A 17442-nucleotide genomic window follows, 5' to 3' on the forward strand; every position below is an offset into this window, starting at 1 on the left:
TTATAATGCCTATAACACAGGTAAGTAGGTCCTTTTTTGTATTCTTTAGAACCTACACCACTCTTTTTGCCTTCAGCCTGGCTTGTGAGCGAGAAAAATAGTAAAAATGGTATTACAATTTTTTTGTCAGGTTAAACTCTGTCGTGTTTTAACTGATGCTGTTATGAGCTATGCTGTACCTTGGGGTTGCCCCGAACACTGCAGTTCAAAGTAGCGTTGTAACCAGCTACAGCAAACGTGTTGACTAGAGGCTGAGTAAACAACGGCTGTTCAGTGAAGTCAAAATCATCATAAACTGGATATTTGTAGACTTTACCTATGAAACAAAAATAAAACATTTATAAAAAGAGTGTTGGCGTGTAGCTGAATAGCCGAGTATCTTAAACAGCTACAAAGAGTCAGTTCTGCACTGCTTTAGGTACCAACATGACTCTAGTAATCGTATTTTTAGTGGCAACTGGAAGTGAGCCTGTGAAGTGACTATAGCCCTTGGTCATGCTATAGCGTAGATATCTGAGAGCTTCTCTTTGTTTCCTGAGTAGGTGGTATACAAAATAATACACGTTTATTCTGTGTCTTTGCCTGCATACCCTGCATGTTATGGATACTGACTGATGTACTGTGGGATGCCTGCCTTGACAAACCTTGTTCACTCTGTTGCCAATTACTTTTCAGTTTCTTCTGATTACAAACTGGCTCTGTATCTGAAAATCCATTTTTCTTTCTGCTTCATACAGTGCACTAACAGTACAGATACCTGAGTGGATGTAGTTTCTGTACAAGGAAAACAGAAATGGTAGTAAAATCTGGTTTCTCGCTGCCACTTTATCCCTGCTCTGCAATGGAGATTACCATCGATAAATCATCTTCACCCACAAACAAAGCTGGCATTTAAAAAAGCTAGACAGCCTGACATCTATTCCAGTGCGCAGGTATCATTAAACATCTTTGCTTCACTGAAACCTGGTCCAAGCTCTCATACTGACTTCAGTGCAGCTTAGGCTTGATACTTGCTCTCATGACAAGGGCAAGTAAGCAGTGATGAAAAGAAATTCCTATAGCCATTCTTTTGTTCTTGATCCCATTTCTAAAAGAAAGGTAGTTTTCTTCTTAATAATGGAAGTGGGGTCCAGTACGCTGGACCTTCAGTCCTTCAGCCTGGCTGTATGGGTTGTACAGGTTGTCTGTCCTCTGCGTCATGGCAGTCATGTATTCCTTCATTTTAGACAAACTGAGTTGATCTGGTTTGATTTTCTTCCTTTAAACTACCTGTTTGTAGAATTTCCCTTCCATGAAGAGGTAGTTATTTTTTTTTTAAAGTTTACAGTACCATTTCAAACTGACAGTTTCTGAAATGTCAGGATTTTTGACCGCGGAATCAGAATTTTTCCAGCTGCACCTGCAAGAGATGTGAAGCAGGGATTATGCTTCTCTGTGGGATCCTGCCTGAAATGGAAGGGAGCACTTGCACGGCTGATGCCAAGTCTCCACTGGGAGGCAGTGACCCACTGCTTCTGAGAAAACAGCTTCCTTACTCCTCTTCCAGCTCTTATCGACTTAGATCTGCCAGTGGTGACACGAATCTGAGATCCAAGACCGTAGAAAATGTCAGAACATGGTAAAAATGTCCCACTCGATTAAAAAAAAGAACTATGTACTATGTGGACAAACCAAGAAGTTCTAATATGCAATGTCCTAGCTGTTACTTGTACCTGGTCTTGGGGCTTGGAATGCATCTGAATGCTTTAGAGATATGGCTTTTACCTCTAATCACCTTCCAGCCTCTGAACACACCCCTTCCCTTTTGACAAGGAATGGATAATTAACTAACCATCCTTTGCAATCAAAGCGCTCTCTTTGGTCATCGTTGCATCCTCACTGAGGCCGCATATGTTTTCAGCGAAGATCCGGAAGTAGTACTCGTTTCCTATGATGAGCTCGTTAATGGTGGCACTGGTGCGGTGGTAGTGCTCCATTACCGTGAACCATTCCTGAAAGACACAAACACAGAGAGTAATCTTCCCCGCAGCGCCCTGCACCTCTCAGCCATTAACTAAAAGAATCACCAAGCTCATGGGAGTAAGATTTTTCTTTTAAGGGAATGTTAATGAATGCTACAATAGTGAAGCTGACAATAATTCCTAGTCCACGCTGCTGACAGAGAAGGTACTGCTGCAGATAAGAAAAGTAGTAGCATGTACTACTCTGCAGTAACAAGTACTCACAAGAGGCCAATGCATTAATCTACCCCCTGTTCCACAGACTGAGTGTTCATAAGAAATGTAGTTTTACGCAGGTGGTCCTCTGATATCTAAAGGCTCAGATGGGAAGGTGGGTTTTAGCGCTTTAGTCTTGCAGCAGTAACAGGACATGTGATTTCTATCCTGGTAAACAATATCTAAATAACAAACTGAGATAAATGAGTTGAATGCTAAAAATGCAATTAATATAAAGTGCAATATGATCACAGCAATTTTTTTGCTTTTCTTTACTTTGCCCTGCAGAGTGTTCTTGCTTTTCTGAAGGTGAACTTGTGCTGAGCTCCCTGTGCCACAGTTTGGATTGATATCTGGTCATCTTTAAGAGCCAAAGTGCCTTTTGTGAAAACAGTTTTCTGTAGAAGGCGAGCTGTGCCAGAATTGCAAAATTTAACACCACAAAGAATACGGGGACACTATGACCTGAATGATCCATGACACACTGGACCCTAGACACTGCTGTTGTTTCTTTCTCCTTAACACAGTAATTTAGAGACAGGGGACATCATTGTTCTGGTCACTGTACAGAGACCATCTCTTACAGTCTGAAGAGAAAGAAAAAATGAAGAATGGGAAGGGAAATAGTGGCACAGGAAGAATGAATTGATGAGACCATGAAGCAGACCAACATATTAAAGTGGGGGAAGGGGGGTGGTGGCAAAAAGATTCCCTTAGATAAGGCAACTCTCAAAATATTGTCCTAGATTTCCAGTGTTCAAATTTGAAGTAAGTGTTAAATGTAAGAATCCAACTACTATCTTTTAAGGAAGTGTAAAATTCGTGTTCGTTTAATGAAAATAATAGACATCTCTATATTACACTTTTCATCCATAAATCTCAAAGCAGTTTACGAATTACATGTGTACCATTTTGCCATAGGTAGTAAGAAGTGGCAATGACTTGCACAATGTGACATTACAGGTTTGAAAACAACAGCACTACATTTTGATTCTAGTAGCAACCTACTTACTTCAGAATTAATATTTTGGGGTTTTATATTCTCTACTGAGAAAAAGGAAAAAAAGCAGAATTACTTCTCTCAAATCTACCTGTCCTTTCCTTTTTAGTCCTCCTCTTTGGCATCATCTGAAAACATTTCCATTTCTAGGCTTTAGATACAGTGAACAGGAAATTTTTAGAATTTTTAGAGATGCCTTGCAGATTTTCTGAGCACTGACTAATCAATGCTTTCTCCATCGACACCAATTTAAGCATGTAAGGTGCTTTATTTTTAAAAGGCAAAATTCATGAGTACATCAGCCTTTTAAACATCTCCTCATTACTTACCATACTCTTCTTGTCTGCTTTTTGAATAGTGTACCCAGTAATGGCAGCATTGCCATCATCTTTTGGTGGCTTCCATGATAAATTTACATTCTCTCCCCAGACATCATCAATAGTTACAACCTCTGGTGGGCCTGGGCGATCTGTAATGAAAATATGTCAGCTGACATTTTCCACTGTTAACTTTCTTTCTCTCCCTCTCTCTCTGCCCCACCCCACCTTCCACTTAGTTTGATTTCTTTCTTACAACACGCACATGCCAAAACCAACGTCAAAAGAAAGCTGAGATTGCAAAATAAAACTTTCCAAAGTTAAGACATGTCGGAATTATGAAAAACTTAACTTGACCACTTTGTGAGTACAGTTTCTAATGTGCATATGCTCTTTAATTGTGTAAGAACATGATATTTTGGAAAAGTTAAAACCAGTTGAAGATGTGTTCCTAAAAGACAAAGTTGGACAATGATTATAAAGGCTGTGCTACCAGTTTTGCCTTTTATGTAAAAAAATAGATCAGTAAAAGTGAAAAGTAAATGTGTTTTCTTGTCTGTCTTTCCTACTTTCATGTACTTTCAACATTAAGGACTTCTTCCACATTACACTTGTGACAAAGTTACTATGAATTTACTACTATTTCTGGCTATGAATACCACTCAATGGGAAAAAACTTTCATCCTGGGTAGACAAGACCAGGAAAAGCATTACAGTGAAAAAAAGAGACTGACATGTTCCAACAAGCACCTGCCATTGTGTAGGGAGGTTTACTCAGAGACCACAAAACTATAGCCAAGTAATTGGACATGGAAACATGGAGAGTTATCACTGTAGAGAAAGATGCTCTTTGGGATTCCTCTGCTTTTCTATAGCCTTGGAATGGCTGGAGTCTGCTTCTCTGGCATGCATTTATTTCTGTTTCTTAAAACGTACCAACAATCTGAATATCTATCGTAGCTTTGTCCACCAAGTTCTCTACTTCAACTTTCATGTTATATTCTCCAGAGTGGTTCCTTTCTGCCTTCCGGATGAAGATGATTGTGTCGTTTTCAGTGTTGCGGATGTTGATTTGGTTCTTGTCGATTGGAGAACCATTTTTCTGCCATGATACCTTTGCCCTTGGTCTTCCCTGTAAGAAGGCAGGAAGCAATTTGTATATGATTTTGGGAGAGAAAAGGGTGGGAGAGAAAACAGGTTTATTTCCCATTTTTCCCAAACGGGGAATAAAAATCATCCTGAAAGAAACTGAGAATTCTTTTTTAAGTCATATAGCATTTGAGATGCTATCATATTAATTCACCAAAAATGCAGATTTCTTTCTTTTTTTTTTTTTCCAGGAGACTGAAAATATTTCCAAATTCTGACTAAATTGGATAATTAACTTTCTGGCTAAATTTGACAATTAATTTCCAGTTTTCTAAAAGAAAAAGGAGAAAAAAAACAGACAATGCAGAACAAAATATTTCATCCGCTGGAAGTACCTACATTCTCTACACCGCCAGTGAAAGAGAAAAGTAGTGGACTAAACCTCTAGGGATCCCAAACTCTCTTCTTTCATTGCAAAAGCGGGTGGAATAGTTGTTAGGTAGGCTGGATTGACATCTTTTGTGTGCAATTTTTGTGGGCCTAGTAGTGCCCAATTTAGGTACTTAAATCAGAGTGAATTCCACCTGCTTTACCATGGGATTTGCCTTCCAGAGGCAAACAATTTGCAGATGCTGTCTGAAAAGGGTAACCTCACACCTTTTTGAATGCCTTATCATAGAGAATAACCGTAGAATATTCCTTTAATTTCTCAAGAGCAGTATATCTTGCAGTGTATTGCTGATCAAGATTTTATTAGGCTTTTTTTTATTAGCCTTGTAGAAGCCAGATTATACCCACTCAGTATCTTTAGGTGTGCAGACATGAAATAGAAATTAATTCTGCCATAATTCTTGTATTCAGAAAAATAAGGACTCTGCAGGTAGAGAGGCAGTCACTGTTGTAAAAGGTATGGGAATGAAGGTTAACACAATGCTGCAGGAAAATGTGCTATATCCTTAGAAATAGTCATATTATAGCTGTGATCTCAAGGATTTAAAAGTTGCAGTTTCAATGGGAGACAGTGAAACTCTGTCTACTCCTCCCCTCCCTTTTCCTCTGCCATGACAAGAAAATGATCAAATGCTACAGTCCCACCCTTGATATCGTATCTAACTACTGCCAGTGTAACCATTTTGCATTGTGCTAGCAATTATCTCACATGCAGTGTCTACTGTGAGGATTTGTAAGTGTCCTTTGGATGGCAGATGAAAAATCAGTCTGTCTAAGCTAGTTACCCAATTCATTAATTAGCTTAATATCATTTCTTTGAGACGTTAAAGCAAAAGCTTTCAAGCACCTATGTGCTTTGGTGTGCTTCTGCATCTGCTTAAGGTAACTCACTGGCCTACCAAAGTTACATAAAAATAAGTTAAAAAGCAGCAGTGTAAGAAAAATAGAGTATTTTCCTGTCAGTGTTTTTAGCTCTTACCTGGAAAGGAATAACGAGATTCACAGTTTCTCCAACTCTTCGAGTATAAGTTTGTTTTAAGTGTCTTGGTAGACGAATCTTTGGAGGTTCTGAAAAAAGCCAAAAGCTTGTGTTTGACATTTGTCTTCTTTTCTAACTGAGGCAGCACTGGTGGGCATCAGTATAAATAGGAGACTCTGTAGTCTACAATTCCCAGAAGTGACTAATGAGTGAGGTATCTTAAATGTCTTGGTCCCACAATGTTACAATCAGTACACCGTCGTTTTTTGTAACACCAAACGCTATGGTGGTAAGAATAAGCAAGACACTTAGTGCAACTTAAAAAAAGCAACATCAAGTTCAAGTTCGGCAGAAAAAAAGCTTTGAAAGCCTGAGCAATAAAGGCTCAGAAATGAAACAAATAAAAAGAATTATGATTTTTTTTAAAGATGGTTTCATGATTTCTAGCCACTGCACAGTGGCTTTGTAAGGCCATATCGTCAGTTTCCAACAAGAAGTAAGTATTAGCCTTAAAAAAACAGAACTAAGTATGGAAGCAGAGTGTATTTGTGGGTGAGCGTAGGCAGGAGGATCTTACCTATCACTTCCTTGACTAAAATAGGCTGTGGGTGGTACCTGGGCTCACTTTCACCAGCAGCATTCACAGCTTTTACTCTCACAAGGATTTTCGAGCCAGTTGGCAGGCCGGTGATAGTAAACTTCGTTTTGTCTGTCAGCTCCGGGTTAGCCACGATCCATTGATCAGCTGGTTTAGGGAAAAGAGGAGAGGAGGACGAATCGAAAATATAGGGAATTATAAATGCATCCACTGCACGGATGAGGAAAATTACAGACTGGTAATAGATTCATTATATTCTGATTAATACCTCTGTTTCGTTTTTCTAATTATGCTATGACATGATATTGATTCACTTTAATCATACATAAGAAAAATATTTCAAACATTTAAGGGTTTCTGCTGGTTATATATTTATATTTAGAGAAATAAATGTTTTTAGAATGTGTCTATCATTTAATTTTCAGAGAGAAAACTGATTAGTATTTAAATTCAGCTGACAGAGAACAAGGGGGACGTAGAGTGTATTTCCAAAAGCACTCATCATTGCTTTAACAACTTGCTTGGAGAGAAATGGGTTTTATAGTTAATTTCAATAATATCACAATTAGACCAGTACTGAGTACCCTTGAAACTACCACTGAAACTGCAAGCATGAGAGAAACAGAATATTTACAAATTGCAATGCAATGCCATCTCTCCTGGTGCCTTTAGAAAAGGAAGGCTGTGTCAAAATTATTCATGTAATTACAACATTCATGGATTTTTTTTTGTCCTACCCCTAGGCAGTCGCATGTAATCCATAGAGTGATGGAAACGGTACAGTCTTTCAGAAAAGCTTCAACTACAAATGATACTTTCTTTCCAACCTTTCCTCTAAACAGATCACTTTAACACTGCTGGCACCTTGACATTTGTAAGTCAGATTTATGCAGTAGCAAGTCAGTATCAATAACTTCCACATCATATAAAGATAGCATTATAATATTGGCAGAGAAGACAAGAGAACTATTATAAGCTAGAGAGCCCTGCGGACTTAGCACGCAATACTGTGGTACATTTTCATAACTGCGGGTCTTACTTTTAGGAATTAAGTTCTCCTTCAAGCTGCTTCTTTCAGCTTCTAGCGGAAGAGGATTGCAATCAGTGACTGTTTCCCAAACACTCCCCCCTCCCTTTATACACAGACTACAGCAAATTCTGTAGACTGTTGCCCCTAAAATTCACTCTCAGAAATTCATCTTTACTTTTATGAAGAGAGTTTTTCTTTCAATAAAGAAGATTTATATCCTTTGTGGAATACTGTACCTTTCATGTTAAAAGATGGCTCCACCAATTCCTCAGACAGATCTGTCGATATACCTTGTGAGAATCCATCTTTAAAATTAATAAGAGACACCCACTTTCACACAGATGGAGCATTTTGTCAGTGGTTAGCAAATCCTGTTAGTAAGTATGCAAAGATAGATGCTGGGCTTTAAAGATTTAGAGGACCTGTATTTAGGGAGACTGCAGGGAGGAAAGAGATGGGAAGAGGGCATCTAGATCAAAGAACAGTTATGCATGATGCTCACAGGAAAGCTAAAGGACAAAGGAAGAGGAGATAAGGTTTTGGGTTGTTTTTTTTTTTTTTTCTCTGGGCCTGATCACAGCCCTGGAAAGAAGAAAAGAAAGAGACAAAAGAACATCTGAAGAGACAGAAATGAAACAAAATTATGATGGGAGAAAGTGTAGGAGGAGAAGAAAACACATCATAGAAAAGAGAAGAAATTAAGAGAAGAATTCTGAGTAAGAGAGATAGAAAAAGAGAAGTCTTGGAAAAAAACTTGGGAAAACAGAGGAAGAGAACACATTTAGCTAAAGGCAACATAGAAAATTAAAGAAGGCCAAAACCATGGATGATGACAGATATGATGCAATCACTAATGCTTTAGTTCCTGGACAAAGCTATGACTGCCCTGGATTTCCCGGAATCCTGGACTTGGCTATTTTCAGGATAGTAAAAATACTATTCTAGTATCTGTGTGTGGTCCTGGATGGGTACACTGCCAAAGATCTCAGCCAACAGAGACTCTCTGAAGTGCTTATTTACTAGCTATGAAAACGGATCATCTGTAGGTACAATGGCCCTTTAAAGGCAGATAAACATAGTGTCCTAGGGGAAACTATGGCCAAGCTCATCAGACTACCCTTGAAATGACAAATAAGAACCAGCTGGCAACACATTACTAGGAACTGACTTCTCCAATGTCAACAAGATTTGGTCTACTCCACATCACCACAGCAAGAGGTTCGAGTTGAATGTTGGTAAACTAGCCCTGGGAAGGGGAGTTCTATATTCACATTATTCACACCTATGCAATGCTGGATCCAGATACTCATGATGAGACTCCAGTTCAGTAGTATGCACAGTGAGCTGTCAAAGGTGCTACCATAGTTAAGGAAGTCCAAGAGTCCACCATGTTGATTGAGTTATGAGGTTCAGACTAAAGGCAAATACCAATTTTTACAAAGCCAAACCAGTGTTCATGGTACATGATTCTTCTAAATTATAATTATATATATATTTTGTCTTCCTATTTTCAGATTGTGGTTTCTCCTAATGATTGCTATGATAAGGAAGTCTCAAAAAAAGCCCTCTTTAAAACTACTTCAGTGACAATGATGAAAGAATGGAGAAGGTAAAGACAAATGAGTTTACAAACAGGTAACTAAAAGAATAGAACAGCAGAATGAATATAGACAGTCATAAAAAATACCTTGAAATTAAAAAGAGTTATTAAACAGTATAGAAGAAATTCGTTTGAGGCAGAACAGGCACTGAAAGGACTGAGAAAAGGAGGCACTGAGATATTGCAAGAAAGAAAAAAAGGACTGAACATAGAGAAAAGGATGTATATTCCAGTAACATGACTTTTTAAATTGTTTTTTTCTACTAAGCTTGCTTCTTCCTAAACATTTTCATAACATATATACATAAATAATGGCAATTGTGTATATATAGATGTATATGCATATATAGAAGGCATATATAGATATACATAAACACTCAGAAAGCTATGTAAAATACATTGTACCCATTATATTTTAACTGAGGTGAGTAACAATAAAATGACAGAGTTGACTGCCATTTTGTTGTATCTTCATATGTTTTAAACCTATCTGGAAAAAAAAGTAAAGAATTTGTTCCATTCAGCAGGTATACAATGATCTTCTGTCTGATTGTCCTTAAAAGATAGATTTGGAAGACTCCTCAGAACACCATAGTTTGCATTAGCGTATATATGTTTCTTATGCTCTCTTGTCACCTAGTTCGAAAATCACATACTGTGATGTCAAGGGTTTTATGACAGTGACATATTACACTCTTAACTTTTCCCCCGCCATCCTACCAATGCTAAATAGAGCATAATATACAACATACACTGAAGTCTTCACATTGACAGTCCCCTTCATATTCCCATACATCTTACTGTGCAACGGAAATGTTATAGGAACGCTGCATCTTGATGTAAGACTTCATGCTTACTTGTTCTGAGCTGTTCCCGCAGCTCCCTCCCAATATACAAGGAAAACCCTTCCTACCATTCCAGCTGTGTCTGCCTTCAGGTATTCTTCTCCAGACCTCTGAGCTTCTTGCAGTCTGTTCCTGCTCCTTACAGATATTCAGCTCAGTACTACAAGATGCTGAGTGCTCCTGAGAAAAGCCAGTGGTTCTTCTTCACTCACTCTCCCACTTGCCTGAGTGGGAATTGAGTGCATTTTGCTCCTGCGGTATCTGACCACTTTTGTGAACTACTGTTTTCCTGGATTGTCTGAATCTGAAACACGTGACAGCGTGAATGACAAGTTGTGTCCTCTACCTCTTGTCTCCAGGCTGTGGACTTGCATTCATGAAAAGCTTTCATTGAAATAAATACCTTTGTGAAAAAAGGTGTCCAACTCATCACTTGATTAACAGTGCAGTTAAGAGCAGCAGCTAGCAGAGCTGAAGATAACTGTGTCCCATTCATCCAGACATTACATTGCTGGAGTCCTACCGGTTGACATTTGCCTACAGAGGCTGGGTATTGCACATACCACTCCAGGCTATTTGATACTTACCCAGATGTTGGTGGATTTTACTTTTTGAAAATAAACTTCATTTGATGTCAACTCAGAAGAAAATCTGCTGGAAAATACTGTGTTTCTGCTGCTTGATCACCAAAGACTCTTAGTTGTAAAATATACATTATATTTCTCTATTCCTTCTTATTTTACTCATAAGTTTATTCAATCTCTTACATCTTTATCTTTCTCCTTCAGTTCTGTATAGATCTATGTCTTAGATGGACATTGTTACAGATCCTGTATCTAACTACACTGAAAAACTGTAGAATTTCAATATCCAGACATGAACTTTGCATGCGTAGATAACTTCTACAGCCAGTTATTGGAGAGGCTGTCTGTTCTCAGTATTGGGAACTGGCACTTGAAGTAGCCAATTGGTAATATGTCAAGATAGGGATTACCACACTGAGGACCTCCTGTCCCTAAAACCCAGCCAACCTGCACATATTTTGGACAACACTTATAGCTTTTCATTATCTCCTATTCGTTCATCCATCCACTCTTTACTGCATTGACTCTTCATTTAGCTCCAAAAAGAGGAGAGCAATTAACACGGTACTTGGTATGCTGCAACAGATTATATGGCTTTTGATTTGGATTTCAGATCAAATGTAAGATGGGTTGAAGTAAAATCAATGGGTGGGATCTGGAATACAAACCAGAGGAAGCCTGAACAAAACCCTGCTGCTTGAGGTTTTGTGACTGATTAATCTCTGCCTTAAAGTGAGAGTACCTTGTACCCATAGAGAAAGAATGGGGAAAGTCTCACATACTTTCATTATGAGTAACATACCACAGTCGTTGTCACTTACTTCCTTCAAAGCAGTACTCTACAACATAGCCATCTAACCCTGCTGCTCCGATGTGGTCTGGTGGCCTCCATTTCATTGTAACGGTGGTATCAGTCACTCCGTCCACTGCCAGGAGAGTTGGTGGACTGGTAACAGCTGAAGCAAGCAGGCAGCGGAGAGAAGGCAGAAAATTGTGTTACAATTAAAGGTTTACATTTATGATGTGTATTCCTCTAATTTAGTGTCATAGGTGACAGGCTAAATCCTGCCTACAAGGCACTTCCAATCATCCCTGGCCTGTCTTTTCCAATTAGGACCAAACTAGGAGAAGCAGGTAGCTCATCCCATATCTGCTCACAGCCTAACGCAAAGTTAAATTCCTCCTGCTGAGGAGGTGCCTCTGAGCAAGGTGGGAACACGGCACCTTTCTTTTACAGGGACTTGTGGTTGTCACAATAGTTTGAAAAATCTGTTTCTTTACATTAAAAAGCCACAAAATTAGTTTGTCACTAGGTGAATGACAAGGCCCTCAAGCTGTTACATTAATATAAAGCAGTAAGAGGACACGTAGAATAGTGTAAAATATGACCTAGCCTTATCTGGTTTGTCTGCAAAAGGATATTGAAAATATGTGATCCTTTTCTGTAAAAAACAACCAAGATGCTAATCCATCATTTTTATCTGTTCTGTGAATTGCCAGTAGTTTGACACTGTTGACTCGGGAGGTACCTATGATACACAAAAACATGGAACTATTAATTCTGATCCTTAAAACGTATTGACCATAGTATATCAGGCTCACCTATAGCATGTCACTGTTTATTGTAGTGCACCATTTTTCTGTCTATACATTCTTGTTTCTTGTTTATAAAAGACTATAGATGCTTCAGGGATAGACATATAGTTTATGCAACACCTAATAAAGACATGACCTGAGCAACACAAGTGTAACAAGAACTACAGTTATATGATTAGATGATTGTAATAATGTACCAAGGATAATTTTCTAAATGCATACCTACCTCTATGGTCTTGTTTACTTACCTAAAGGAACAAAGGACTTCGAAGGCATGCTTGGTTTGGAAATGCCTATTGCATTAACAGCAAACACACGGACCTCATAAGCAACACCTTCAATCATCTTCTTTGGCTCAAAAGTTGTTTCTTTACACAGTTCAAAATTCAGCCTCATCCACCTGGAGCTTTGTTTCTTTTTCCTTTCAATGAAATATCCTAATGACCAAACAAAACTTTATTATAGTAAGTGGTGACATAAAGCTCAATAGTGAGGGGTCTATTTTTTGACTGGCCAATAGCATTTTTCCTGGTTATACCTCAATATCTCCTTCTAGACTCAGAGTGGTTTAGGGGTTATTGTTAAATTTTTCCTATTGCAAACTATCAGATAGTCACCTATGTGGCTTTCATGGCCACGTACAAGCTTTTTTTTGACTTCACTTACAACACTGCTGTTATTAGTTCAGAGTGAAAAGGGCCTGATTCTGCTGGCCTCTGGGCCCCTCTGACTTTCCTCTTGGTTCAGTGTATTAGAAGATATTCTGATTTACTCAGTAAATTGTTTCTGAAATCCCTGCTAACATTCAAACAGGCTAACTGTTCAAAGTTTGGTATTATAAGAGGTTGTCTTTCAAGTAGAGGGACTGACAATGCGGCAGCATACAAAATGACAAATCTCAAAGCGTTAGAAAAACAGATATCTAATAAAGTTGAAGACTGGGTAGAACATTCTTGCAACTGGATACTCAGAGTGCAGCTCTCCAGGGCCTGAGCTAAGCTCTGATCCTATGGCATCCATTATTTGGGGTTTGTTTCTTTTGTCTATATTAGAGCATCACCACAAAAAGAAGTGTGTACCTAAGATGGGTGATCCACCATCATTTGCTGGAGGTTCCCAGGTCATGACACACCAGTCTTCACCCACCTCAGTCACATTTGGTGCCTGAGGAGGATCAGGGACATCTGTTGTAAACAAAGTAAACATTAAAAAAAAAATTAAAAAATCTTTCTTCTTTTTGCATAGGTTGAAATAAAAAATGTCAAATAAGAAACAAATCTGAATAGTTCTTGAAGTGCAACAGGAGTTCCTAATGAGGAGAAGGAGAGAAAGAAGGTCTTTGTGAATCCTGGCAGGTGGTTAGGAAGGGATAAGTGCCAAGCTCTTCAGCACAGCCAAGACACTTGAGGGGCACTTGAGGGCATGTGGTAAGACAGGGCCCACAGCCACATGGAGAGTGGAGAATGAAGAGTGTTAAGGGCAGCCTGAGGCAACTGTACAAGTTTGGCCCCTGCAGCGTGAGGTGGCAGCAGGGTGATAATTAACTCCTACTCAAATCCCAAGCTAAGCTCCTGTGTTCTTCAGTATCACTGGGCCTTAGTATCCTTGCACCTCAATTTCAAATTGGACATTGTCCTCCAATGTCCAGAATGGGAACAAACAGGGAAATTGAAGTTTTCTGAGAATCTACAATAGTTTGGTAGCTAGGGAGGACAGCATCTATAGAAGAGACCCTTCAGACAGAAGAAGAAGAACTTGTCTCTTGTTGGGGTGCAGAAAAGTAGGGTTCTTCAAGGAGCATTTATTGAAAAGGGCTGTGATAAAGACATGGCTCATGTGCATTGTTCCACATGACTTACCAACCACTTTAATGTTGATTAGAGCTGTGTCCTCTCCAGCCTCATTCTTTAACATTATTCTGAAAGGACCGGAGTCTTCCCTCTCAGCTGTATCAATGACCAGACAGCTGCTGTCCGAGTATGTTTCTGCCCGTATTCTTCCACTGTCTGTGATCCACTAGGAATCAAAGTAAGCAGAGGGTAAAGTCATATTTTCTGGATTTCAGGATCAAAATGCTCAAAAATCAAAATCCAAATGTAGTACAGGACACTTCAGCAAAAATACTAAAGCAACCATAAGAAAAAACACACTAAAGCTCAGGATTTCAGTCACCTAATGGTAACAAAAATGACAAAATAACTGAGGGACAAATAAATAACTTTAAAATACGGTAACTGTTCAGTACTCAGTTCAGCCATTGCATCTCAAAGAAAGAGGCACTAGGCTTACTTGTCCTGTGAGCAAGAACATGCTTTTGTCATCACTACCTGTCATTAATTTGATGGAAAGAGAGTAGTGGATTCTCCCAAAAGTCAGACTGAAATGTAATTCGTTCAGTTTAAAGGTCAGTGTGATTGAAATGGTCAGTAGTTTGTCTTCACAGATTTCAAATGCTGGAACCTATTTTGGAGTAAGAACTCTCCTAGAATAATTCCCTATTTGGACAAGTCCACAGTGGTGATACTACAATTAATATTTGAAAAATAGTAGTCAGAGATCTGACCAGATAGGTCTGATGAATCCAATAATAATAACATGTTCCAGCTTCCACATACCACAATGAAAATTTAAATATGAAAAGTGGCTTTTGGGTATTACACAGCCAGGGATTGAGCTGTGCAAAGTTTTGTATTAAGACACCAGATGCAAGACACCAATTATTTCATTTGAGACTTGACACTCCATCAGAATTTATCATTCATTTTCCAAAACCAGACCATACCATGGCTTCCTATCAAAATCTGGCAGCCATTCTGGGCAGTATGTACAGAAGAAGTAGCCATTTAGTAGATTTTCATTAGTTTTCTTCTGCATCTCACATGTCCCTCTCCTTTACAATTTATTTATAGCAAACCCATATTTTTTCCTTCATTATTTTCAGCCTTTCCACAAAAAGACTCAAAAGATAATATTTATCCATTTTACCCTTCATTTCTGAATGAGGAGAGTTTTTTAGATAAAATGCATCTCCTCCTTATATTCTGCCATTAAAATAAATGCCTTCACAAAGCTAAAAGTTATTTTTTGAAGGAAAAGGCCCCTTGTTAAGCTAAAGAAACGTGTATAATGACAATGTACCTTGTCTCCTCTACTCCACATGACTTTTGGAGTTGGCTCGCCAGTGATGGGGATCTCAAGTCGTAGTTTGCTTCCTGCCACTACTGTCACAGTGTTACCTTCCCCAAGACCATCCAGGTGGAGTTTAGGAGGATCTGAAAAAGGAGAGATTGTCCAAATTTGCCATGTGGCTACCACTCTGAGAGTTCGGTGACCTGGCACAGGTCTGTAAAGTAGACAAACATGCTCTATGTTTTGTATTTTCCTGGTATTTTTAGTCAACTGATTTTTTGTTCAGAAGAAAATTTGTGAAGAAAATTTCTTTTTAAGAAAGTAGTTGTCTGAAGAAAAATAAGTCATGGCACCATAGAAATTTTGGAACAGTAGGACCATAAAAAAAAAAAGAAATCTATCTTCCTGAGGCAGAATTATGTTTATTCGAGTAACTTCTGAGAGAGATTTCCACCAAGTGGCTCTTGAGAATTTCCATTGCAGGCTTTCTACAACACCTTTTACCACACTTCAGACATCACTGTTCTTACAGTTTAAAAGTTTTCTTAACTCAAATACTTTTTTTTCTGAAAATGAAATAATCACTTTTATTGTACCCCATGTGTATGGAGAACAACTGATGAATATCCTCTTACAACTTTTTTTAAGGTATTGGAAGTTATATCGGTGGGTGTACCCCTCTAGTACTCCTTCCCTCTTCATTCTCCCTAAACCTTGCCAATACTTTTTCTAACACATATATCCTGCTTCTTTCAGCTTCGATTACAGAACATATTTTCTAAAACTTTGGTCATTTATATTGCTGTTCTTTTGACCTCCAAGTTGCTGGTTGCAGTTAAAAGCCAGTGAGGTATTATTGTGGGAAGAGTCAATGCCTTGTTTTATTTCTGTTTGAACGACTGGGATCATTAACAACCCATCTGTTTTGCTGAGTGAATAAAATCTGTCCAGAAACATTTTGCTCTCTAGATATCATTTAACATATTTAGGGAATAGGTAAATATGTACCTATTCTACTAATCTTTTACCAAACTAAATCACATTTTGCGATGTCAGCAAGCCAGTTCTTCAAAGAAGACAACAGTGTGTATCTGAAAAGAGGATTGCAACAGGTGTTGTACACAAACTCTTAATAGTGATTTAGGTTTAGGAATTCAACATCAAGAAGCCTTCCCTGGGAGATCCGCCAGGCTTGTAAACTATGAGCAGATCCTGAGCACAGGCAAAGTGCGCTCTGACTGGCTCGCTTGCACTTTGCCAAAGCAGCAGATCTGTTTTCTTTGGTAGGTGCCTGCCCAGAGGATACAAACTGATTGTAATCAAGGATAGTTCACACTGCTTTTAATTTCCAAAGGTCAGAGAAAGAGATGTTATATGTAAGTCATCGTGCCATATACTTACCCACAACATGTACTTTGCATGGAATATTAATATTATAGGCATCTGGTACAAACATGTATTCACCCTCATCATCAACAGCAGCACTAGCTATAACGAATCTGTGGATTCTGTAAAAAATTGAAAAAGAAATCAATGTAAATTATTTTTGAAGACTGCTTGAAGCTATAAGGAAAAATCTGTGTAAAGTTTAGGAGATCTGTGCAAGTGTGTAAAATTACTCACTAAAAATCCTTTGCTGGCTGTTTAATGGTATTTTAGCTGATTAAATACTGTCTGATCTGTACAAAATATTATTGAGACAACCACCAAATAATGTAACCAATTCTAATATTTGTTGTTGAATATAGAAGTAGAAAAATACAGGGGTGTAATCCTTGACACAGGGATTCTGTGCTGCTGCCATTAGATTGTAATTTGGTTGTTCAAGAAGAAATCTTTAGGTGATCCCATTGTGGGAATATTCTGACTTTTATTAGACCATCCTTGTGACAGGATCCAATCTACCATTTGTTTGCCAGAATAAAGAAATGGGTGAAAAAAGCATTGCAATACGATGATATTTTTGCTCTCCTATGAGCTGCTGTGGCTAAGCTTTGTTCAAGGTAGGA

The 17442-nt window shown here is 38.5% G+C and overlaps 1 protein-coding gene across 4 annotated transcripts in view; it reads right to left on the reverse strand.

The window, feature by feature from the left end:
* Positions 1 to 17442, reverse strand: part of MYBPC1 (myosin binding protein C1) — an 81312-nt gene that overhangs the window by 11131 nt on the left and 52739 nt on the right. For 3 of the 4 annotated variants that reach the window (XM_068400364.1, XM_068400363.1, XM_068400362.1), the window contains 12 exons: positions 16835 to 16941; positions 15443 to 15576; positions 14164 to 14320; positions 13384 to 13488; positions 12553 to 12741; positions 11530 to 11664; positions 6629 to 6796; positions 6052 to 6140; positions 4470 to 4665; positions 3546 to 3685; positions 1832 to 1991; positions 180 to 316 (listed from right to left, as the gene is read on the reverse strand). In XM_068400364.1, the coding sequence (XP_068256465.1) occupies positions 180 to 316; positions 1832 to 1991; positions 3546 to 3685; positions 4470 to 4665; positions 6052 to 6140; positions 6629 to 6796; positions 11530 to 11664; positions 12553 to 12741; positions 13384 to 13488; positions 14164 to 14320; positions 15443 to 15576; positions 16835 to 16941 (1717 nt within the window). Of the gene's footprint in view, positions 1 to 179; positions 317 to 1831; positions 1992 to 3545; positions 3686 to 4469; positions 4666 to 6051; positions 6141 to 6628; positions 6797 to 7688; positions 7731 to 7915; positions 7985 to 11376; positions 11451 to 11525; positions 11665 to 12552; positions 12742 to 13383; positions 13489 to 14163; positions 14321 to 15442; positions 15577 to 16834; positions 16942 to 17442 lie in introns of all 4 variants that reach the window. The other variant, XM_068400365.1, reaches the window with a different exon arrangement.

This window comes from Nyctibius grandis, chromosome 5 (genome assembly GCF_013368605.1).
Source record: "Nyctibius grandis isolate bNycGra1 chromosome 5, bNycGra1.pri, whole genome shotgun sequence".
In the NCBI taxonomy this organism is placed as follows: Eukaryota; Metazoa; Chordata; class Aves; order Nyctibiiformes; family Nyctibiidae; genus Nyctibius; species Nyctibius grandis.